At 45.1% G+C, this 25,889-nt stretch overlaps 3 protein-coding genes across 3 annotated transcripts; 1 reads left to right on the top strand and 2 right to left on the bottom strand.

Annotated features, from left to right (window-relative positions):
- Window positions 1-701: 701 nt before the first annotated feature.
- ing3 (inhibitor of growth family, member 3) lies at window positions 702-7,985 on the bottom strand. The gene is made up of 12 exons (XM_053414807.1): window positions 7,843-7,985; window positions 7,630-7,701; window positions 6,872-6,972; window positions 5,420-5,485; window positions 5,094-5,190; window positions 4,951-5,022; window positions 4,732-4,848; window positions 4,439-4,602; window positions 4,132-4,322; window positions 3,824-4,016; window positions 2,193-2,231; window positions 702-2,054 (listed from the first exon to the last, which is right to left on the bottom strand). The coding sequence occupies exons 1-12, from the start codon at window positions 7,868-7,870 to the stop codon at window positions 1,938-1,940; spliced, it is 1,257 nt and encodes a 418-aa protein (XP_053270782.1). The 5' UTR covers window positions 7,871-7,985; the 3' UTR covers window positions 702-1,937.
- An 868-nt stretch (window positions 7,986-8,853) lies between these two features.
- tspan12 (tetraspanin 12) lies at window positions 8,854-14,264 on the top strand. Its single transcript, XM_053415488.1, has 8 exons — window positions 8,854-9,668; window positions 9,764-9,890; window positions 10,808-10,890; window positions 11,114-11,249; window positions 11,552-11,617; window positions 12,129-12,236; window positions 12,387-12,530; window positions 12,625-14,264. Exons 2-8 carry the CDS (start codon window positions 9,825-9,827, stop codon window positions 12,919-12,921), a joined length of 900 nt encoding a protein of 299 aa, XP_053271463.1. The 5' UTR covers window positions 8,854-9,668; window positions 9,764-9,824; the 3' UTR covers window positions 12,922-14,264.
- Window positions 14,265-16,783: 2,519 nt separating this feature from the next.
- Window positions 16,784-24,158, bottom strand: kcnd2 (potassium voltage-gated channel, Shal-related subfamily, member 2). The gene is made up of 5 exons (XM_053415487.1): window positions 23,050-24,158; window positions 19,405-19,567; window positions 19,085-19,180; window positions 18,639-18,871; window positions 16,784-17,006 (listed from the first exon to the last, which is right to left on the bottom strand). The coding sequence occupies exons 1-5, from the start codon at window positions 24,156-24,158 to the stop codon at window positions 16,784-16,786; spliced, it is 1,824 nt and encodes a 607-aa protein (XP_053271462.1).
- Window positions 24,159-25,889: the final 1,731 nt, after the last annotated feature.

Below are 25,889 nucleotides of genomic sequence, written 5' to 3'. Positions count from 1 at the left end.
GTTACTTTGGGTTCTAGTTGGGCCTGAGGAGAACGTCTCCGTATATGTTAAGCTGGAGAACATGTGGAGAACGTGAAGAAAGTCTCCATCCAGGTGAAGAACCTCATCTGACATGAGGAGAACGTCTCCTGAGAGAACACGTGGAGAACATCCGTCAGTTTTAGAGAGCGTCTCCTGTCAGAACCCTGTTACTGTTTAGGTGGAGAACGTCTGTATCAGTGGAGAACTCTGTTCTAAGTTCTTTGTTTAATTCAGTTTTTAGAACCAGCAGCTTTCCTGTTCCTCACTCCAGATCCCCCTGGTGGTCACATGTAGTGCCTGCATTTAGATTGAGGGGAAACACTGGTTTAACCTTCTGTCATTTATCAGCTGGAGTCACTGAAGTGTGAGAACATGAAGTTCTGTGAGAAGAGAACCAACGTTTCATCCGTTTCTTTAACACTAATAATTAATATTACACCGTATAAACGTATATATGATGATTCTGTCTCAGAAAACCAAGATAAAGTTATTTAGCTTGGTTCCACTTGTGGTGACATCCACAGATGTGATCGGTCGATCGTCTTCCTCCACGTGGTCACATGCTCTGTACGTTACCATAGACGTTAAATTTGTTTCATATTATGAATCTATTATCTGTAATTGAACCATTAACAGGGAAATCATTGGCTATATGTAAAAAATAAAATAAATCACAAAACTTAGAAACAAATCAACCATTTTATTGGACTTTTTCTTTACACATCCGTGGAAACAGGCATCAGTGCAGAGCGACTGAACACACACACAGACACACACAGACACACACAGACACACACAGACACACACAGACACGACGTCCTGAAGGTCACTCAGGCTCCTGTCGATTCACGTGAGGAGGAACATCTGGAGATTACACCCAGATAAAAAACATCTGACACGTCAACATCTGGACGTTAAAGATCTAAATCTAAGACGGAAATTCGGTCAATAAAATTAGAACAAAACAAATCTTATTAAAATAAAGTCAGGATTATTACATTTGTTTAATTAAATCTGAATATATTTAACTTCATAAAAATAGAGAGAAACTGAATTTGGAGTGTGAAATATCTAGACCTGGATTAATTAAATATGAATCTGGATTAGAGAGTTTTACTAATCCTGACTTTATTCTATCAAATCTTATTTGAATTTAAATTTAAGATCACAGGAAAAACAGAGATGACTTTTTTTTTTATAGATGAATCTCAGAACCGAGCTCCTGTTTCGATCTCATATTCACAAAGTTCTCACAGAAGGTAAAAGGCTCCTCCTCCTCTCGACTAACCAAATGTGCAACCTGATCCAGGAAGGTTGACCTCTGACCTTCCTCCTGACCAGGTGATCTGTGTGTGGGATCCTCAGTCAAACTAAAACCGCCCCATAAACAAAATCTATATATTGATCATGGAGATCATATATTGCGAGATAAAGTTTCGGAATTTCATCCGTCAGGTGAAGACATGAAACTCTTCGTCCAGCCAATTATTTCTACTTTTCAACATTTAATTGTAAATGTCAAGTTTCCTGTTTGTCCGTCGTTAAACCGTCTTAATGAGTCGTTGACTGGACGGAGGGGGAGTTGTAACTTTCATGTTGTGGAACCAAACGTAGCCTCAGACATGAAACGATCAAATGAATCCTAGATTCATCTGATCAAATGATTAATCACGTCAGATTAAATTTATTCTTGATAATTAAATTGGAAATCTGAGAATAAATCCGGTCTTAAAAGATAAATGATCTTAGTTTTTGAGTCATTAGATTTATTTTCCTTCTTGTGGCTTCGATCCGTTTGTTGGCACAAAGACTTGAATCAGTGAGCCGCTGTGTGAGCAGCCCGTTGACCTCTGACCTCTATGGTTCTGCATGTGGTTACAAGGTTAAAATCCAACATGGCGGACAGAGCAGTGAGTCTATTTGTGGCGGCTGCCTCTCCTCTTCATGGCGGCCGTGCACTGAGGACAGTACCACTTCCCCTTGGGCGCCTCCGTCAGGCCGACGCAGCCGTAGTGGAACCACTCGATGGGACACTGAGCGGAAAGAGTCAAGTTATTAATCAACTGTAAATCAACCAGTGACAGGTTCAAGTGCTTTTGTATTTTCTGCTTCCAGTTTAGTAAAAACACAAATTTTTTAATATAAAATGTTAGGGTTAAAAAATTACTTACATCTGTGTTATCGCAGCCGACCATTTCTCCATAAGAAACCTGAAAGACAGTTTTTACTTATTAAAATTATCATGTTGGGTTCAATACATTTTCTGGGAGTCAAACATCGAAACAGCAGCTCAGGACGTTGAGTTTCATTATCAAGACGAACCGGGTTGTAGGGATTAACTCATTTCACCATAACACTGGTTTCATAACCATAAGAAGTGTACCTACAATATCCAACCATGGTGTCCTGCTCCTCTCGAGTCAGCTAATGTGTGTGTGAATCATTCGTTGAGAATAAAACACACACACACGCATACGATATTGATAATAGATATTTTAGTTCATTAGCTATATATTGCTTGTTGTGTGTATTTTTCCAACTATAGTATTGATAATCATGAAAACCATGAAACTTTGATATTTCCTGTGATAAACGTCATATGGTGACATCCTTACCGTGTTCCACTTTCAAAGGTTAAATCTTTATTAACATTTGAGGACTTGAACAGTCGCCCAAACTTAGTCTTTGAACTAAATGAAAACTACACGTCACTGACAGTTAGGGATGGGCATAATTAATCGACGGTCGATTAATTGATCATTAAGAATTTCGTCGATGAAATAATTTTTTCACCGAGAAATTCGCTAATTACACATTTGACCACGGGGGGCAGTGTTTGAAAAAAACGCCACAGTCCTACTCAGTTACCTGCGACTGGCTGCGAGTTACCGTGTATTTCCATTTCCAAAGTAAACATGAAGAGGTCACGGCGAAGTGTTGCATGGGACCATTGTGAGTTAAACAATGACTTGGTTCACTGCCAACACTGTGAAGCTATCCCAGAGGCTGGGGGAGACAAGGAGCCTGCGTGGTCTGACACGGACGAGGGGAAAACACCGGAGCCGCGGCCCGGCTAGCCAAGTTAGCACGGAGCTACCTGTGTATCAGGGCGACGTCAGTCCCCTCAGAGCGGGACTGACGGTCACCAGGCTGCGTTCGCCTCTGACCCCAGAGCAGTTTAACATGCTCATCTTTCTCAACACAAGTCCGTAGGCTGGTGCTGAAGTTGTTTGTGAGTTACTGGTTATTTTTAATGAAGCTTTCTCGACTCGGTACCTTGTTTGATAGTTTTGAGTTACATTTGGCAAAACCTGTCAATATTATATATTTGTTGTTTAACATTATGTTTTTTTATATTATTATTATTTTATTTTGGAGGGAAACAAACCGAGGGTCAGTTGTGTTTAGTAGCTCCGGCTTCTAAATGTCGGCTCCGCTGCTGAAGATTACGGCAGCGCATGTTTTGTTCATCTTGTAATAAAGATCTCAATGAGGAAACACGCTTTTTTTTCCACTGCATTTTAATGTAGCTTATAAATAGTGAATTTTTGAACTTGAAAATGTTAATGATTAATCGAAAATTCGTCATTAACTGTCCCGACGATCGACGAAGACAATTTAATCGAACGCCCATCCCTACTGACAGTAGCCTCCACATCATTGTTTTCACGTGGATTTGAATTGTATTGATTACTTTTAGAACCTGTGTATATCGAGGATTCATCTTCTCAACCAATCAGTCTCCATCTGTTGCTGCTTCTAAACTCCTCCTGAAAACCCTCCACTGACAGCGTGTGTGTACCTGGTTACAGATGCAGTATCGGGGCTCGTTGGGGTCGTAGGTCCAGTCCACCTGACTGTTGGCTTCGGCCTCAGGTAGCGCTGAGGCCTGCTGGGAAAGCTCCTGGGCCAACGCTGATGATGACGAGCACGATGACAGAGAGGAAGAGGAGGACGACGAAGACGACTGATGATTTGAAGACTTGATGCTGCTTCTGAAAAACAGTAATTATAATATAGAAACACGTTTCTGTTTGTTAAGATCCGAACCTGCAGGATGAATTCAACACATGCTGATAAAAAGTCCAGTCGGGGGTGTGGAGGTCTTACTTGGACTTGCGCCCCCTGGAGTCGGAGGCAGCGGTGGGGGTGAGGGTCTGGGTGAGGGTGGAGGCCAGAGCAGAGGAGGAGTATCCAGTGTTGTCCCGGGACAGAGAGAACTCTCTGCTGAGCTGGAAGTCGTTGTTCTTGATGGCCTCGTAACTTGCTTTGAGACTGGACGTCCTCCTGCCCTCCTTCATCTGGAACCACAATCACTGTCTTTATACCACACATTACAAAGGACCCAGGCTGGACCCAGTCAAACCCAGAACCACATCTGTGGCTGGTAGAACCTCTGAGGAGAAGGGTGTTCAACCTGAGCTGTTGCCTGAACCGCCTGAGCGGCTGCCATGGTGATGGCCCCGGCGCCGGCGCCCGGCCCGGCCGGCAGCGAGCTCAGGCTGTAGGAGGCCGGCGGCTGAGACGGGTTCACACTGTACACGTTGTTGGTGGAGGCGGACGTGCTGTTGGTGCGACAGCCTGCAGGGGGCAGAGTGAACACGTACAATGAGAGAACTGCTGCTTTGATCAGAATGTAATGTGCCTTCACATGCTTGTCAGATTTGATGCTGTACTGTTGGAGGTCAGAGGTCAAGTGGAAGTCTTCACCTGGCGTGTTTTCTTTTGAAGCGTCTGACGTGAGAGTCGACAGCAGAGCTTCAGATTTGAACTTCTTCTCTGGAACGTGCTCTGTGGTGTGATGAGTCGGAGCGCTGTACTTCCTCTCTGCTCCCACACACAGCACAACGGTTAGAAACATGTTAAACCAGCACAGAGATCAGATCCCAGATCAGATTGATAAGCAGACTGAGGATGGTTGGTACGTACTCTCAGTGGTGGTGTGGGAGTGGGCGTGATGGTTGTTGACGGGTTGAGACGGACTGTCCATCTCTAACGACCCTGAGAAGAAACAAACATGAAGATAAGAACCTCCTCTTCCTCGTGTGGTTGCTCCTCGGTGAGTGACCTACGTCTCTCCAGGATCTCGGTGATGCCGGCGTTGTCTGCCTCCAGCTCCATCTTGAACTTGGCCAGTTCCTGGTCCAGTTTCCGCAGATGACGGTCCACCTGCAGGAACATGAACAAACAGCATCATGGTTTAACTTCCTCTGTTGTACAGATGTTTCTACAGACCACATCTTCATCATCTTCATCTGTTTCCTGTTTCTCTTCATGTGAATAAGTTTCTCTGTGGCTGAATAAACTGAACATGTATGATGTTCTGCAATAACCATGTTTGTGTGACGTGTGCGTCGTCCAGCTCAGAACGACTCGTCTTTAAGCTCCGCCTACTCACCAGATCATAAATCTGATTGGCAAGCTGAACTTTTTCATCTGCGTCTTCCAGAGCTTTGTAATAATCCTGAAACAAGAACAAAGTGATCGAACGTTTTAATAAAAACAACCATTCACTGCAGACACACAATGATCAGCTGATTGATCGACATGACAGGAGTCGAGTGAAGAAAACAGAACCACACTAAGGCTGTGTGCCTCTGACCTAAAGTGCAGTATCCGTGTACATACTTGTGTACTTTCCTCCCAGATTCATATAAAGGGCACGGTACCTTTGACAGCTGAAACACAATCACTTCATCTTTGAGTCCAAGTGATAACTGATCAGAAGACTGGTTATCAATCTTCTTCCATGACGCCCTGATCACTTCTTAGAACACTGAAATGCTCCCAGATCAGATCAGAGGCTGGTGCGTCCGGTACCTCTTTGTACAGCGCGCCTCTTCTCCACCAGCTTTCAGGTGAGTGGGCCGCACGCACAACTAACGCACCTGGTGACCAGTATAAACTAGGGCTGCTCGATTTTTGGAAAAAATCATAATCACGATTATTTTGGACAATATCGAAATCACGATTATTTAAACGATTATTAATATGTGCCCTGTCTATGCTTTATTTTGTTAATCACTTCCGGCTCCGGTAAACACCGGTGAAGGCTGCGTGTCTTGTTCCTCCGTGAAACCAGGATATCGGAGCCCGGTTATTCAAACCCTTAATGATGGCCGCCCTAACACTCTCTGACCGGCGGGGGGAAAGCCGGGTCCGGTCTGACCAGCCAGGCGGGAGCGCGCTTGAGAATAGCGGTGCACGCCGAGGCCGCTACATGGTCTGCTGCTGATCAGACGGGGTGGGGGGGGGGGGGGGGGGGGGGGGGGGGGGGGGGGGGGACCGCCGGTCACCACACACACAACTCGCCTCCTTCACTTTACAGCTGAGTGAGAGCCAGTCAGCTGGGCCGCTGGATGCTTTGGGGGAAGGACTGAATTGTGCATGCCCGACTCTTTCAAAAAAAAAAAAGCCCAAATAATCGTTTCGGCTCGATTATAGTTATTGGAGATTGTTTGACCCCATAATCGTAATCACGATTACATTTCGATGAATCGAGCAGCCCTAGTATAAACCCTAACCCATTGCAACGATTCACATCTGACAAAAACACAAGTCATCTATCTGTACCTCTCCCGCTGATCCACACCTTTTCATTTTAAAACTACGTAGAGTCGTGTGACTGATAAGAGCCAATCAGGGAGAGAACGAGGGCGTCTGTTTACGTCTCTGTTGGTCCAGACTACAACTCAAGAGTTTTCAAACTAAAACCAAAAACTCTGACCGGCATAACCGTAGCAGCACTGATGAATTCCCCTCGATGGAGGAACATGATCCAAACATCTAAAGATGGAGTTTCCTGTTGAAAAGGTTGAATTAACGTCTGGTTTCAGTCATGATTTCTGACCTTTTTAATAACCTCCATCTGTTCCTCTCTCCACTCGGGTTTGTTCTTCTTTGCGTTGACAAAGAACTCGATCACTTTCTGCTCCAGCTGATCCGTGGCGTCTGTAACAGGAACATTCAAAAACCTGTGAGTTACTTCAACAACAACGATCTCTAATCATCAGAATCCTTCCTGCCTGGTCAGGGCTCCTCGCTGATTGGCCAGATTTTGTGACATGATTGTTGGTATTGCTAACTATCTATGTGTAAATAAAGGTTAAAGTACAGTAGTGCAGTGGGAATTTTTCACAAGTTTATGATTGCTGCCACATTAAAACTCAAACTGATGATTTGAATATCACCATAATCAGCATCAGACCAGGTCCCTGCTGCTTCCTGTGGATCTGTGCTTTTATCAGCTCAGTAGAAACTCTAACTTTTAATTCTACACATGTAGTTTTCTGGCTGATTTAACATTCGAAAATCTACTCTGCGTGTACTCTTTACAGTGTGTGTGTGTACTCTGGGTACTGTGTGTACTGTGGGTACTCTGAGCGTACTTTGAGTACTCTGTGTTTACAGTGTGTGTGTACTGAGTGGATTCTGAGTGTACTGTGTGCATACTTTGAGTACTCTGTTTACAGTGTGCGTGTACTCTGCGTGTACTGGATGTACTCTGTGTGAAATGTTTGTACCGTGTGTACTCTGTGTCCTGTGTGTGAACCTTGTGTGTACTGTGTGTCCTTTGTGTGTTATGTGTGAACCGTGTGTGTAACATACTCTGAACCTGCAGGTCCATCTCCCTCATTTCCGTGAACCTGTCGCGAAGGTCCATGGGAAGCTGCTCGATCACTGCCAGGAGAAGAACAAGCCGTTACGTGCTAATGCTGCTATGCTAGCGGCCGGAGCAGCACAGGCCGGAAAACACCGCACATTTAACGCAGAAAACGCACAAACAGCCCCCCCACCGCAAAGTCCGGGTCCCATACTCACTCTCCAGGTAATCCTCCAGGTACAACATGGTGCCAAATCCGACGTTTCACGCGTTTTATGAAACAATTCTTTTCTTCCAATATGGCGCCGGCAGCCGCTGCGTCTATGAGAAAAACACTGAGGTCACACCTGCTGACGTCAGCGGAGCTCTGTCTTTTGATTGGTTAAAACACACGCGGGCGTTGACGTGTGTCCTCAGAACAGATGCCTCATGGGAGTTGGAGTTCAGAACGAGTTTCCAACATTTATTTTGTGATCATGAATCATAATAATGATTTTATTTAAATCATTTAATTATGATATTCTAATTTTAAACAAAAATAACATTTAGAATAAAACAATCAGATATTTAAAAGTGTTTATGTCAAATGTTATGCTTAATGAACAGTAAGCTAACAAGGGTATGTCATATATTATATATTGGGTATATTGAATGATAATACATCATATTACTGAACTTTATGTCACTAAATAATTCGTTTGTTTTAAGGAGATTAGATCAGAACCTTAAAAACCTGTGTTGGTTTCGATGATTTTATCCTGAGGAATAAAACTCTTCTTTCTAAACTTCAGATCAGTTAAAACATTAATTAGTGAAGAACATGATTGAGGTTATTCATTTATTCATTCTCCTGTTTGACTGCAACAAAACAATTAAGACTTTTTATTATACACCTGTGTGTGGGTGTGGCTTGTGTTCAGGTAAATATATTTAAGTTAACCATTTAAATTTATACTATGAATCAGACAGAATTAAGTTCTAATGAAATAGTTTTCTGCAACCACACGTCACAAATTATATAGATCAAATTGACTATATGGCCAAAAGTATGCAGACAGTAGTCCTTGCAGCCACCAGAGGCCTCCACGTGTCTGTGTCCTGTCCTCAGCTTCATGACGTCTGTGACCCCGAGTCTGAAGCTGGAGGCGGACACATTCCTCTGTCCTCCCCCAGGACCGGAGAGGGAGGGAGGACACAGAGAGAGAGAGAGAGAGAGAGAGAGAGAGAGAGAGAGAGAGAGAGAGAGAGAGAGAGAGGAGCTGCTACTCAGAGAGTTTAATTAGTGACGAGAAAGAAGAAGCAGCAGCAGGAGACAGTTGAACAGTTGTAGTTCTGCTTCAGGTCCCTGTCTCAGTCCTCAGAGACACAGATCTGGTTTTAAAGCAGGTCACTGAGGATTTAAATCAGCTGCTGACGACCTAGCTGGACTCTGGACTCGGTCTGGACTCTTGTCTCTGGTCTCAGCTGGACTCTGGACTCGGTCTGGACTCTTGTCTCTGGTCTCAGCTGGACTCTGGTATCTGTCTGGTCCTAGTCTCAGCTGGACCCTGGACTCTGTCTGGACTCTGGTCTTTGTGAGCTTCTGGTCCTAGTCTCAGCCGGACTCTGGACTCTGTCTGGACTCTGGTCTTTGTCAGCGTCTGGTCTCTGGTCTCAGCTGGACTCTGGTCTTTGTCAGCTTCTGGTCCTAGTCTCAGCCGGACTCTGGACTCTGTCTGGACTCTGGTCTTTGTCAGCGTCTGGTCTCTGGTCTCAGCTGGACTCTGGTCTCTGTCTGGTCCTGGTCTCTGGTCTCAGCTTGACTCTGGACTCTGTCTGGACTCTGGTCTTTGTCAGCGTCTGGTCTCTGGTCTCAGCTGGACTCTGGTCTCTGTCTGGTCCTGGTCTCTGTTCTCAGCTTGACTCTGGACTCTGTCTGGACTCTGGTCTTTGTCAGCGTCTGGTCTCTGGTCTCAGCTGGACTCTGGTCTCTGTCTGGTCCTGGTCTCTGGTCTCAGCTGGACTCTGGACTGTGTCTGGACTCTGGTTTTGGTCCTTGTCTGAGGTGAGTGTAGTTCTGTAGTTCTGCAGAATCCAGATCAGTCCAGAATCAGGTGTGAGTTTGGCGCTGAGTGATTTGTGAACCACCTGTTGTTGAAGTGTCCTCGGACGGTGAACCCCCCCCACGAGGCTTGAGCCTGGGAAGCATGATGCCATCGGGATGGCTCGTGAGGACGCGGTGAGATGTCTGAGGTGTCTGCTGTACGCACTCAACGTGCTCTTCTGGGTGAGACCTTCATCTTCATCACTGTTGTTAATACCATCATCATCTTCATCTTCAGTGAATGTTTAGTAACCAGAGTCACATGTGAAACTGTTTGACATGTGACATGATTCCAGCTGTTATCATGTGATGAATTCAGTATATTATCAGAACATTTTACATGTGAAACATCACACATGTTAATCTTTACGTTTGATGACTGAACTTCATGTTTTTATTTGTTGAAGCATATATAAAAAGATCTGAAGGGTCAAAGGTCAAAGTCACCTTATAGTTTGCATAGATGAACAGCGCCCTCTGCAGCCACACGTGGTTATTAATTCAAGAGTTAATTGTCTTATAACGATATACATTCATTCTATTGGGCTTTTTGTCTAAAAGAAACAGGGTCTATCGAACAGAGCTTGTAAAGTAAAGTAAAGTAAAGTAAAGTAAAGTAAAGTAAAGTAAATTAAAGTAAAGTAAAGTAAAGTAAAGTAAAGTAAAGTAAAGTAAAGCTCGGACCTAGACCGCGGCTGAAGGGGACACAAGGGCCACGTTTCCCCTGATGACTGACAAATGAAATAGAATCTGAGCTGATGTGACCAAGCCCAAATATATTCATTTATATTTACAATATTTGTATCCACACGCTGACAGCACAGTCCCACTCACCTGAACCCCCCCCCACAGAGGAGTGGGAAAGATAGAGGAAACTCATTTTCATCAAACTGCTGCTTTAACGTGAAATAGTGTTGATTGAAGTCTGAAGTGAAAGTAGGTTGTGTGTGTCTGTGTGTGTGTTTGAGGTTTAGGGGTTTGTGTGTGTGTGAGGCTTAGGGGTGTGTGTGTGTGTGTCTCACATTCCGACATGTTATTTGTAGGCAGCAGAAACTGATCTGTTTTTCTCTGTGTGTGTTTATTTGTGTGTGTGTGTTCAGCTGATGTCAGCGTGTGTGTTGGGAGTGGCCGCGTGGATCCGAGACGCTCTGAACACCGTCCTGACGCTGACGGCTCACACCAGGTGAGTCAGGTGACACAGCGACACCTGGTGGGGGGGAGGCTCAAGCGGTGTGACGACACATAAACACGTCGCACTACTGGTAGAAAGCTACTAAGTACATTTACTAGTACTACTGTACTGAAGTATTTTTACTGTCTGTTGCTGCACGCATTTGCATCTTACACGTTAGCCTGACACGTTAGTCTGACACAGGTCAGAGGTGAACACGTATGTGTGTGTGCAGGCTGGAGGAAGCGGCCGTCCTCACGTACTCTCCAGCTGTTCATCCCGTCATCATCGCCGTGTGCTGCTTCCTCATCATCGTGGCGATGGTGGGATACTGTGGAGCGCTCAGGTGCAACCTGCTGCTGCTCTCCTGGGTAGGTCCCCCCCCCCCCACACACACACACGTCACTGTCAGCAGGACAACAGGGCTGGGTGTGATCCAGGTCACCTGTCGGCTGTGGCCTGAGGGGGCGGGGCCAGGGGCCAGGTGTGTATACGTGTGGGAGGAGATCGTCTCCTCGGCCTGTCCCTGAAAGACGAGCTGTCGGGACAACCAGAGAGCATGATGGGAAAACATTAATAACATTACATTATCCTGTATCGCATTCGAGTGCATTAGGTCAAATTACTTTCCACCACACGTATCATGTCATATTAACCTGAGTGTGTGTTTCAGTACCTGTGCAGTCTGCTGGTGATCTTCTGCGTTGAACTGGCCAGCGCCGTGTGGACGTATGACCAGGTGAGAAAACTCTATAGCACCCCCCGGGTCTGTACACAGTAAATAACACCTAGCTTTAAATAAACTGCAGACTGCCGCATAATTATATTCAAATTTCAAACTTTATCTTTGTAGAAGAGTGTGTTGTGTGTTAGCGTGTAGTAAACTGTGTGTTGGTGTGTGAGCAGCTGCTGATACAAACTGAAACTAAAAATAACATGAAATGTGAAACATGTCTGAATATCCTCTTACACACGCACCCCCTCCCCCCCCCCCACCACCACCCCCACACACACAGAACTGTTTGATCAGTGTGTGTGTTATCTGAGCTCACTGCCTCACCTGCCTGCAGGGGATTGTGGGTATTGTAGTGAGGACAGATTGTTATCAGGAGGGGCGGGGCTTCATGATAATCCATCATCAGGACTGATAAGGGGGGGGGGTCATGACAACTCACCTGTTAAAGTTGACTCTGTGTGTGTGTGTGTGTGTGTGTGTGTGTGTGTGTGTGTGTGTGTGTGTGTGTGTGCAGCCATCAGTGCAGCGCTCTGATATGATCAGTCTCAAGTCTCGGATGTCAAACTACGGCCTGCAGAGATACCAGTGGCTCACACACACCTGGAACAGCTTCCAGACACAGGTAACACACACACACACACACACACACACACATACACACACACACACACACACACACACACACACACACACACACACACACACACACACACACACACACACACACACACACAGATGACCAGTAGTCATGTGACCTGTGTGTGTTAACCAGTTTAAATGCTGTGGAGTGATGTACTTCACTGATTGGCTGGAGATGACAGAGATGGAGTGGCCTCCTGACTCCTGCTGCTCCAATCAGTATCCAGGCTGCGCTCGCCACGCCCACTACCACGACCTGAGTGACCTCTACCAAGAGGTGAGACCTGGCCGCCTCTCATTGGTAGAGACATGTCACATGTTCACAGAGGTCGAGGTTCAAACTGACTGTGTGTGTCGCTGGTGTGTTCCAGGGCTGTGGTCCAAAGATCTACGGTTTCATTCGTGGGACGAAGCAGTTGCAGGCGCTGCGTTTCCTGGGCGTGTCCATCGGCGTGGCTCAGATCCTGGCCATGGCGCTCACCCTCACGCTGCTCTGGGCGCTTTATTATGGACGAAAGTCTCCAGACCTGGACTCCATGGCACCCCCGATGGACTCCGGCCCCGACACTGTGACGCATGGAGCCTCAGGTTCAGGCAGTAACCAGACTAACATGTCCGCTGCCTCCACGCCGAAGGAACACCAGTTTGAGATGGAGTGCCTGTCGTAGCCGTGTGGACAAGCAGGACGCTCTCCGGGTTCATGTCTGAGACGTGTAAACATGTGACATCATCAGAGGACCAAGCAGAAACTGAGGAAAACATGACGTGGAAAAAAAACGTAAAAAACAATGAGAAATTAAATAGCAGTGAAATTTCAAGTCAGGAACACGTTGTGAAGATATCAGGAACACGTCAGGAACACGTCAGGAACACGTCAGGAACACGTCAGGAACACGTTGTGAAGACATCAGGAACATGTCAGGAACACGTCAGGAACACGTCAGGAACACGTCAGGAACACGTCAGGAACACGTCAGGAACACGTTGTGAAGATATCAGGAACACGTCAGGAACACATCAGGAACACGTCAGGAACACGTTGTGAAGACATCAGGAACATGTCAGGAACACGTCAGGAACACGTCAGGAACACGTCAGGAACACGTTGTGAAGACGTCAAGAACACGTCAGGAACACGTTGTGAAGACGTCAGGAACACGTCAGGAACACGTCAGGAACACGTTGTGAAGACATCAGGAACACGTCAGGAACACGTTGTGAAGACATCAGGAACATGTCAGGAACACGTCAGGAACATGTCAGGAACATGTCAGGAACACGTTGTGAAGACATCAGGAACATGTCAGGAACACGTCAGGAACACGTCAGGAACACGTCAGGAACACGTTGTGAAGACGTCAAGAACACGTCAGGAACACGTTGTGAAGACGTCAGGAACACGTCAGGAACACGTCAGGAACACGTTGTGAAGACATCAGGAACACGTCAGGAACACGTTGTGAAGACATCAGGAACACGTCAGGAACACGTCAGGAACACGTTGTGAAGACATCAGGAACACGTCAGGAACACGTCAGGAACACGTTGTGAAGACATCAGGAACACGTCAGGAACATGTCAGGAACACGTCAGGAACACGTTGTGAAGACATCAGGAACACGTCAGGAACACGTCAGGAACACGTCAGGAACACGTCAGGAACACGTCAGGAACACGTTGTGAAGACATCAGGAACACGTCAGGAACACGTCAGGAACACGTCAGGAACACGTCAGGAACACGCTGGAACAAAGACAGAAACATTGTCCCTTTAAAGTGAACCTGAGCTGATTCGTAGGAACCAGGACAGATCGTGGCTCCTTATTGAACATGAACATGAAGCTTGATGGAACCACAACTGTTCTCAAGACGTTCTCTAGAACCTGAGCTGTTCCCATGTGAGGGATCAGCAGATTTGTGTTTTATATGTGAACATGTGTGATGTTGATGTTTCATACTTTTGTGTCTGAGTTATTTTTCTCACTGGAAAATAAAACAAAGTTTGAAAGTTTCCGAGGTTTAATTTCATTTCAGACTGTTTAGAGATCAACTACAGGGAAACATAATTGAAAATGTATTGACAAAATCCAATGAATAATAAATAAACATGCAAATATTAATGTGAAATAAGTTTAAATAATGATGTCATGAATTCAGGTTAGAGTTTGTTGATTCAATTCAGACACATAATTTAAGATAAAATATTTTGACTGTGAAGAATCTGAAATATAAAATTGTAGAACAATAATATATCAAATTTACTAGAAATGTTAACATTTCCAAACTGAATTCAAAACTTAAAAACAATGAAATTAGGACCTGAAATAGAAGACTTCAGTAACAGTGACTGTCACACACAGTTTCTGGTGGGCTGTGAGTTTCAGGGTCTGAATTGAACACTCAGACGTGTTTAGTGTTTACATGGGACCATGTTTTATTTGCACTCCACTAACACACAGCACCTGATTTAATAAAACAAGATGTGATTCACACCAAAGAACAACGACAGCACATGTGCACGTAATCATCATCATCATAATAATAATATAATCAAAAATCAACAAGCCAGTTTTTATACTTTCTTCCTGATTCCCACTGAAAAAGACAGAAATATGATGTTTGCATGATTCAGTTTCTGACATTTATAACATTTGTGTGGAGCTGTAACGGTGACCGGGCTGCGACCTCGGGCCTTTCAGCTTTGACCCGAAAAACTCCAGCGTTTATCATTTAAAAAAGAAACAACGAAGAATCTGTCATTTCACATTCCGGCTGTGAGACGAGATTTAGTTGTTCAAAGTGAAACTTCTTCCGATTTCAGTCGTCCACAAATATTATCTGATAAATCGTTTGTTCTGTGAACAAATTTGAATCGGCTCGATCGAACGTGATCAGCTGAGATCGTTTGTCTTATTTTATAAAGATGTGACGTCGAAAAACTCAGAAGGTCACATGGTTTGAGTCTGAGAGAAAAGTGACCTGGTTCAACCTCTGAGGACAACGACTGAAGATTGAGACTCAATATAAAAACAGATCTCATTTAAAAGACTTTCACTCATTCACATGTTCACTCATTCACATGTTCACTCATTCATCTGTTCACTCATTCATCAGGCCCTCCTGTCATGTGGGGTACCTCCGTTCTCGCCCCCCCCCCCGAGCATCAATTAAAACAAATAGAATGTCTCCTTTCAAATTCAAATATACTTGCCCCTGAACCATAAAACTAAGACTTTTTGTGATGACGTTTGTGCAAAGGTTTGTGTTGATAATTGGGTTTTTTGTGTTGATGATTGTGTTGACGTATATGTTGTTGCTTGTGTTGATCAGAGTGGAAGACCGTCGGCTGCGCCACATAAACTAACACACACACAGACACACACACAGACACACTGACTCTGAACAGTGAAACCCAATTCATTGTTATTAACACGCAAACATGTTAATTAGTTAAAACATTAACATTAACACATTAAGGCCCTGATCCAGAACTGTTTTACATATGGAACATGATTAAATCCACTTTTTGAATCAATCAAATATTGAGAAAGTTTTAGAAACAACTTACACATAAATAAAAACAAAAATACATATGACTTTATTAAAATGTCAATAAATTAATATAAAAAAATAATAAATAGTAGAATTAAACTTAAATAAACACAAATAAAAATGTAAAAAGATTAAATATCAAATTTGGAATTTAAATGGATTGATGTATACATGAAATAACAAAATGTTTATTTCAAAGTTTCATATTTAATTATTACGCTCAATTTTCACAACCACATATTTATTGTTTTAAACGTATGATAAAACAGTTAATATATGTATTCTTATAATAATAGAATCAATCCCGTTCATTAGGAACCTCTAGACTTTTGCTCCATGTTAGGAATGAAGCTCGTGACAGTGACTTCCTGTTTTCAGGTATTTTCTCCTGAGACTGAAACAGATGAATCTGATTTAACAAGATTTCAAACTTTCAGATTTTACATATTTGATTATGATCATCTTTCAAATGACTAGAAAAAGAGATGTTTTTTGACTGTGGAAGACATTTGAGTCCTTTGTCAGATAACGAGTCTGAGACATTGAGGACGAACCACGTGTTAGAATCATCATCGTTCCAGTGACGAGGAAGAGAGAGACTTTTTCTTTGGTTAGGTTTGAATGGTCGAGAGAGGCTAGCAGTTTCTTTGTGCTATGCTAGCTCACATATGTTACGATGGTTAACGGCGAACTTCCCAAAATGGGGCTTGAATTTCGAGACATAAATCGAATGAATCAGAAAATAACAACTATAACGATTTAATATCAGAAAAAGATAATTGATCAGCCGTGCTAGGATTTCTCCTCTGTTCTGCGCTGCTGGGTGATCGGAGGTGGAGTCAGCCGAGTGCGTTCAGGTTCACGTTCTCCTCTGCCTGGAGGACGTTGAGCCGACCAGTGACTTCCAGTGTGGACACCTAACCTGTCGTCCTTCTGCTGGCTAGATCATTTGTCCATGTTGGAGGGGGGAGGAGCTATCTAGAGCGCTGACACCCCCACGATGTTTCCCTGGGAGTCGTTGGTCGAGCCGGTTGATCCGTCGCCACCCGGCTTGGTGCCAGCCGGCTTGGTGCCAGCCGGCTTGGTGCCAGCCGGCTTGGTGCCAGCCGGCGTTGGCGAGCTGATGACGGCGGCGGTGATGTGCGCCTGGTCGCAGTTCAAAGGAACTGTCTCCTCGAAATTTGCGTTCAGACTGGAACGACTACGAGAGAAGAAACACAAATATGGATCTTGATTTAGTAAAACATGTTCAGAGTCACTGACACGAGGATTCTCTCAAAAGTTTCATCGGTAGAAGAACTTTTAAGAACACGCGGACGTTAAGGTGAATGTCGTCAGCAAACATCAAACTTCAGAACTTATTTGCAGTTTTCGATTTAGTTCAAGAGCAACGGCCAATCGAAAGACTCCAACAAACTGTGGCTAGTCACATGACATGCAGTTGACCAATGGTGTAACTTTATCAGTGAGTCAGAGATATTCATGTTTAAAGAGCTGATTGATGATGAAAATAACCTGCAGATCAATATTTTAAATAATCCTTATTTTAATGTCTGCACCATCATCAGACGACGGACTGCAGTACCGGTTCTCTCCAGGTGGCGTCACGCTGGCCCCTGGGGGGGGGGCAGTCGAGCAGTGGGACACCTTTAAAGTGAAGCTTGTGTTAATGTGACAGATCGAGGATCATGTTCCTGAGACTCTGTGTTTGTTTTCTTTTAGAATCATGTTTGTCTGTGTCAGATCAGTGAGTTTAAATAAAGTTTTTCACGGTAAAGTTTCAGTGTGTGGAGACGTAGTTTCCAGATGTTTCTGTTCCCACAGCTGGACATTCTCTGGATTCCTGTCACATGATCCCTGCTGTTTATAAACCAGTCAGCGACTCATCCTGTTGCACTCACTTTTATTTAGTTTAAAGTTTTATCTGAATAAACTCACAGAGACAAACATTCATCTTCAGTAAAAACTAAATACATTATTATATTTCCTTGTACACCATAGATGATTTACTGCTCTCTGATTGGCTACCAGCTGTCTCTGACACGCAATTCAGACTTTATTAAACAATACCTTACCGTAGCAACAGGATCAGTAACATCTCAACTAGAAGCTAAGAAAAATATCATCGATCATCACATTTCATTTGTTTCATATTTGTCTCTTAGATGTTAACAAGGAGCAACATCCTGTTCTTCACTCGAGACCAAAGAAACGTTATTAACCATGAAGCTCAGAGAGTCACATGTGAGGATCCTCTCAGGACAAAAGTCCCATGTGACCTGGACAGGGACTCAAGAAGACCGGGAGTCTCTTCAAGAACCTTTTCAAGATTCCCTTCACCGTTTTGATGATAAGTAGAGCCTCATCAAGAACCTCTTCCTCAAGTTCCTCTAAGACCTCCTCAAGACCGTCAAACATCTCGCTAAGGCTTTTACATCCCTTTGCTTTCACACCCAGAGATCTCTTCAATGATCTTCATAGACCTATCAAGAACTCTAGACCTTTGGACAATCTCAAACCTCCTAATGAATTTCCCGAAGATTCCCATGGCCACCGAATAGTTTGTTAAGAATCTCTGCAGAATCCTCAATGAGCCCAAAATCGTTTTGAAGACACCATAAGCACATTAGGACTTATGATACATCTTCTAAGAATCCTGGGACAAAGAGTTTCCTCAAGGTCAACTGAAACCTTCTCAATGACTCCTGGAACCTTCTGAGATCTCCACAGCCTTCATAGGGAACTTCCTGAGATCTCTTCAGAACCGTCTCAGTGACTCCTGATGAAACGTGGTTTTCCAGTAATGTCCTCCTCAGATCACGTGATTATTTACCTGACAACTCTCGGCCTCTCACTGATCTGGATGGTGCTCAGCTCCTGGAAGCTGCTCTGCAGAGCCACAGACATGTTGGAGTTTGGAACGTTGAAGTTCTTCTTCCTGCGGGCGCAGCAGGACGTGAGGCTGTGAGGTGAGGACAAGATGGAGGAAGAACGGGAAACCTGCTTCACCAGCGTCACCTCCCTGCAGCTCTCATGGTACATCTTCTCCTCCACAAACTGGTGGTTCTGAGGAACGTCGCAGGAGAGGGAGGTTTAACGTGAGGCACCGACAATAAATCTTTACATCGTACGACAACCACTATGTGTACGATTTGAGACTTTAGTGATGACACCTAGCAGACAGTGTCAATCAGGCCAACAGCAACACACACCAAAGGAAAGTGTGTGTTGTGTGTATTTTTCAGTGGTGTGATGTGTGTTTGTGTTGTGTAAACTCACTGTGGTCTTCTCCAGACACTGCAGCAGGTGATGTTGGTGAACTTCGTAGTCATGGTTGATTTTACACACCAGTGCTTGTCCCGCCTCCTTTGACACCTTCACAAACAGAAGTCACATGACCACAGAGTGAGTCCAGGTCCACCACAAGTGGCTAAGCTAGGCTACGTTAGCATGTCCGACAGTCCCTGAATGCACCTCGTCGGAAGATATCAGAGACATTTAAAATAAAAACTTTTCATTTTTCAGTGAACTGTCCCTTTAAAATCTGTGTGTGTGTGTGTGTGTGTGTGTGTGACGTCATGGTGCGTTCAGGGTCCCACCTTCTGAGCGCGTCTCTTCTCCGATCTCTGACTCTGGAGGTAGAATTTGCTGAAGTTGGACACGATGACGGGGACGGGCAGAGCGATGACCAGAACTCCGCTCAGAGAACAGACGGAACCGAAGATCTTCCCCATGATCGTCTGCGGAACCATGTCACCGTACCTGACAGGAAGAGGAGGAGTTAGACACTCAACCCTGAGATCCAAGCCAACAGTACAGAGAGAATCAGGAGTCCCAGAATATCATATCATATACAATACTCTCTATGATAAAATAAACTATAATATAATATAATATAACACAATATAATATGATTTGATTTGATATTATATTATATACAATACTATCTATTGTATAATATACTATAGTGTAATATAATATAATACAATACAATACAAGTAACTATTGGTGTTAAACATATTTTCATTTGTTGAAATGATTATAAACTGTTTCGTAAATAAACTTAAATAGTGAATTTGATTGTTTGTGTTTACAAGGAATCATCATGAATAATAAATAAAGATTCCCTGTAAGTTCATAATTTATTTTTAATTCGCACAGTTAAATTTTTTATATCAATAAAAAACTTTATTAGTCAGTTTTCAGGCGACTGATTCTCAACATGTTTATAATGATTTAAGCTGCAGTTCCGTCGTCATCCCAACGAGGGAGCCAAAGCTTCACTTCCGCCTCATAAACATTCATTCACTGATGTTCCCCACATATCAGTCAGACACACACACACACACACACACACAGACACACACTCTCACACACACTCTCTCTCACACACACACACACACACACATACTCTCACACACACTCTCTCACACACACACACACACACACACACACACACACACACACACACACACACACACACACACTAACACACGCACACAGCCACACACTCATTCAGTCCTCTAGTGAATGTAAACATGTTCCCATAGTCACATATCAAACAGAAACTAGATTCATTTAATAGATCAGTTTATCATGACTGCAGCTTTCATCTCTTCTGTGACCTATAATTAGATTTTTATGAATTCCCATCCATTTAATTTTATATTTATTATTAATTATACATTAATATCTTATGTTACAGAGCTTTTCTCTCGTTTCAGATCAGCTGATTACTGTCGTCGCTGCACATTTATGATCTATAGACAGATGATGTTTCAGTCTGATGGAACGATACTAATTGTTTGTGTTACTTTGTATATTACTTTGTGTGTGTGTGTCACTCTATCTGTCTGTTATGTAGAAACAAGGTGAGTCTCAGCTCCACACCTGCTGCTGTAATTACGCTCAGGGACAAACAGATCATATAACACACACACACACACATACACTCACACTCACAACGACCCCCCCCCCCCCACACACACACAAACACACACACACATACATACATCCCCCCCCCACACAAACACACACACACTCACGACCCCCCCCCCTCCACACACACACACACAAACACACACACACATACATACATCCCCCCCCCACACAAACACACACACACTCACGACCCCCCCCCCCTCCACACACACACACAAACACACACACACATACATACATCCCCCCCCCACACAAAAACACACACACTCACAACGACACACACACACACTCGCGACCCCCCCCCCCCCCACACACACACACAAGTAACTGATGTTGTTTATTTTATCTGACTTCTCCAGATTCATCCTCTATGTGCTCAATGTAAGTATATGTGTGTGGGTGTGTGAGTGAATCTTCTTCTTCTCTGAGGTCATGTTGGTGTCAGCAGGTTCATCAGGATGATCCAGATGTTTGACCCTGGTCTGACTGTGAGTCCTGGTTCTCCAGAGATAACCTGGTCTGACTGTGAGTCCTGGTTCTCCAGAGAGAACCTGGTCTGACTGTGAGTCCTGGTTCTCCAGAGAGAACCTGGTCTGTGTATCTGTTTGAGTTCATCATCACACGGATTAACATCAGGAAACATCATATGAACAGCAGCAGGTTCAATGTTCCACTAGATTCAATGGAAACACACACACACACACACACACACACACACACACACACACACACACACACACACACACACACACACACACACACATTCGACTTAACAAGCTCTGGTCCATGCTGTCTCCATGGTAACTAATTGAGTTTTCTTCTCTGCAGGTCGTTAGTGTTTCTAACTGATCAAACAGAGACACTTTATGAATCATACAACACAACATGACACCCAACCACATGATACAACACAACATGACACGACAACATGGTATGTTATTCTACTGTCTGAGGTCCTGTAAGATCCTCACGTGTGAGAACGAACACGTGAAGATCATGTGTCTGTCATCATGATGTAAATACTACATTACCCATGAGCCTCAGTGACGTCACAGGTGCATTAGTTTCCTGGTCACATGACAGACGTACAGCGAAGACGTTTGTCCTCACGTTGCAGCAGAGTGTTCGTGCAGGTGGACAAGGGGAGGGGCCACAGGTCACGTGGTGTGCAGGTGAAGACAGTCACATGTGCTGTCACCGGATCCCCTCGTGGTCGACTGACTGGAGATCAGGTCACAGCGAGCAGAATGAAACCTGATCTCAGATCGAGGAGCAGGACACGCCCCCGAGGCCGTGTTCCTCGAGAGGGCGGGACCACAGGGGACGAAGGGTCGTGTGGAGGCGCAGGTCACATGTTGGACAAGTTAACCAGATAAAAACTATGACGAAGACATAATGAAAAGTTCAGGAGCAGAAATTATAGAATATGTTCAAAAGATCAATTTATGATCTGAATAAAGTTTTGACTTAAACTGAAAACAGCTGAACTGTTTAACGACGTTTAAAATCCACCTCCTGGTTTCATGAACCTGTCGATGAAGACGAGCAGCGGTCTGTCCCTCGTCCACTGGATGTTTCTATAGAAGTCTGTGAGGACCACCCGACATCGCCCTTCATGGCAGGACACACATCGGCATGCTGGGTCTGAGACCTGTCACATGACCAACGTGTGTCACCTGACCAACCTGTGTCACCTGACCAACGTGTGTCACCTGACCAACCTGTGTCACCTGACCAACGTGTGTCACCTGACCAACATGTGTCACACAAAACTCATTTGACTAAATAATGAATGTGTGTTTGTACTCGTGAGCAGTAACATGACCCCCCCCCCCCCCCCCCTCATGTTATGTAACCACAGGGAGGAGACGACTTCATGTTGTGACTTCAGTGTTTTCCTATCGGAGTGAGTGTGTGAGTCCGAGCTGATGGTCCAGTCCAGTTAGTCAGGAATCAGGAAACAACAGATATTTCTACGCTGCTGCTTCAATTGGATTTTGGAGCTTCAGATGTTTTCTGTTGATATTTAGGTAAAAGTCACACAAACACACACACACACATTCACACAATCACTCACACTCAGTCAAACAAACACACAACACACACACAGGCCTCACTCACCTGTCTGAAAGAAATTTTTACTTGTGTAAAACTTTATCGAAAACTTAAACAAACGTCTGAAACTAAAACCAGAGAAAATCTGACAAAGTTTAAATCAAGACGGAAAATGTCTCTTCATCATCAGATCGCCACGCCCACTTTCTGAGCCACGCCCCAAAACCCGCACCATCAGCATCACCTACCCCAGCGTGGTCATGGTGACGATGGTGTACCAGAAGGCGGCCGGGATGCTGGTGAACTTGCTGTCGCTGGATCCTTTCTCTGCGTAGAACATGACGGTGGCGAAGATGATGATGGCCATGGTGAGGGAGAAGAGCAGGAAGCCGAGTTCTGACGCGCAGCTCTTCAGCGTGTAGCCCAGGATGCGAAGTCCGGCAGAGTGTCGCGAGAACTTGAAGATCCGGAACACCCGGAAGACACGCAGCGTGACGAAAGCACCGCTCACGTCCTCGTTGTCCGTCATGACGAGGCCAATGTAATACGGCATGATGGCCACCACGTCGATGATGCTCATCACGCTTTTTACGAACTTGTAGCGGCTCGGCGCCACCAGGAGGCGCAGCACGTACTCCACGGTGAAGATCATGACGCACGCGGTGTCCAAGCAGAAGAACGCGAGCGCGTACCGCTCCCCGCAAGAGACCTGCCGGACGCGGTTCGGCGCCGCGCCGCACGGAACCGTCTCCGCCACGTTGGCCATCACCGACACCGCGATGAAGAAGCCGGTGACGTAGTAGAGGACCAGCGCCATGGTGGATGTGTGCGGGTTCTCGAACGCGCGCCACATGGTCTCTCTGAAGCTCAGGTCCACGGACACGAGCTCGCGGCTCTGCTCCATCTCCACGTCGTCCTGGATCCGCTCCTGGTCCTCCCGGTGCCGGTCCTTGTACTCCTCGTAGCAGCAGTCCCCGATGATCTCCGGGATGATGCCGAAGAACGCCAGCTCCTCGTCGTACGCGGAGATGCACTCCTGCCGCGGGAAGTGCAGCTTCCCGGTGCGGTAGAAGTTGAGGATGTGGCGGAAGATGTCCGGGTCGCGGTCGAAGAAGAACTCGTTGCTCTCCTCGAGGAAGAAGAAGTCTCTCTCGGTGGAGCCCAGCAGCGTGTCCGGGTACCGCTCCAGCGTGTCCGGCCACGTCTGGAACTTTGTTCCGCTCACGTTCAGGACGATCAGTCCCGTCCGTCCGCGCCGCTTCTCCGGCGGCGGCACCGGCATCGGTGCACTCGCCACCGGCATCCAGCCGATGGCCGCCGCGCGAGCGAAGGGCAGCCACGGCGCTCCCGCTGCCATGCTGCGGCTGGACCTCTGCGGAGGTACCGGGGGTCAGAGCAGCGGGACACCGACAGCACCTCCAGGTGGAGAGGACACACAGAACCGGAACACAAATGGAACCAACGCACCGAGTTCCTCCGGGAGAAAATCAACTTTACGCACGAAATCGATGCGTAAAACCAGAGAAGAGGTTCAAGAATCCGGATTCTCAGAAGCTTCAGGACCGGGTCTCAGGTAGAACCCGGATCCTGCAGCTGCAAGCTCCGGATGATCCGGATCCGCACCGGGTCACGGAGCTGCTACAGACCCGCTGCAGGCTCGCTGCCCCCGGTTCTGCCCAATGGAGTCTCCCGGCGTCCGCAGCAACCCGCGGGTTCTCTCCGCCGCTGCTTCGGGTCCTCACCGATCCAGTCAGAACCGAACCGAGCTGAACCTCAGCAGGAGAAGATGTTCAGCTGGAAAGACGAGGAGACTGAGGAGGTGTGATCACACTCAGGTGCTGCTGGAGAGAGAGAGAGAGCGAGAGAGAGAGAGAGAGAGAGCGAGAGCGACTGGGAGAGGGGGGAACAGAGATAGAGAGACACGTTCCTACCTCTGCTCTCTCTCTCTCTCTCTCTCTCTCTCTCTCTGGTAAGGGGGCGTGTCTGTATCTGTCGCCTTCACGCGGACAAAAACTTGTTTCTCTTTTTGACCAGTTTATATAATAGTAATAATTATTATTATTACAATAATGATGATAATAAGTTTGAGTGCAGCTTCCTGTTTATGGAGGTGTGGGGGGGTCAGAGGTAAAAGTCACCTCCTGATCAGCTGATGATGACGTTATAACGAGCCAATTAAGACCTGAGGAGTTAATTACATGTAAAGTAAGATGAGATAAGTAAAGTAAAGTAAAGTAAAGATGAGTTAAGTTAAGTAAAGAAGAGATAAGTTAAGTAAAGAAGAAATAAGATAAGTAAAGAAGAGGTAAGTTAAGTAAAAAAGAGATAAGTTAAGTAAAGATGAGTTAAGGTAAGTAATGAAGAGATAAGTTAAGGTAAGAAGAGATAAGTTAAGTAAAGATGAGAAGTTAAGTAAGGAAGAGATAAGTTAAGTAAAGATGAGTTAAGGTAAGTAATGAAGAGATAAGTTAAGGTAAGAAGAGATAAGATAAGTAAAGAAGAGATTAGTTTAATAAAAAAGAGATAAGTTAAGTAAAGATGAGTTAAGGTAAGTAAAGAAGAGATAAGTTAAGGTAAGAAGAGATAAGTAAAGTAAAGGAGAGTTAAGTTAAGTAAAGGAGAGATTAGTTAAGTAAAAAAGAGATAAGTTAAGTTAAGAAGAGATAAGATAAGTAATGGAGAGTTAAGTTAAGGAAGATTGAGCGAGAGCTGCTGCAACAGACAGCCACCAGGGCGGCGCCACCCTCCAGTGTTCGTGTCTGTTCACCTCGGTTTGTCACTTCCTCCGAGAACGACCAGAACTTCAGACTTAGAATTACACAGTACAGTACTCTACAGTACTACAGTACTCCAAAGTACTAGAGTACTCCAAAGTACTCCACAAATCAGGAAGCCATCATTTGTCAGCTCGACTTGACTCAACTCATCACTTGGACCTTGAATGTCTCATGACATTGTCTCTACAAACTTTGTGTGGACAGACAATCTGAAGGTGGACGGACACTCTGAAGGTGGAGGGACAGAATGGAAGTGGACGGACACAGTGGAGGTGGACGGACACAGGCAGTTTCCCTCAGACACCATCAGT

This window comes from Pleuronectes platessa, chromosome 22 (genome assembly GCF_947347685.1).
Source record: "Pleuronectes platessa chromosome 22, fPlePla1.1, whole genome shotgun sequence".
Classification (NCBI taxonomy): domain Eukaryota; kingdom Metazoa; phylum Chordata; class Actinopteri; order Pleuronectiformes; family Pleuronectidae; genus Pleuronectes; species Pleuronectes platessa.
The sequence above is the reverse complement of the archived record's forward strand: the minus strand, read 5'-3'. Positions and strand labels throughout refer to the sequence as shown.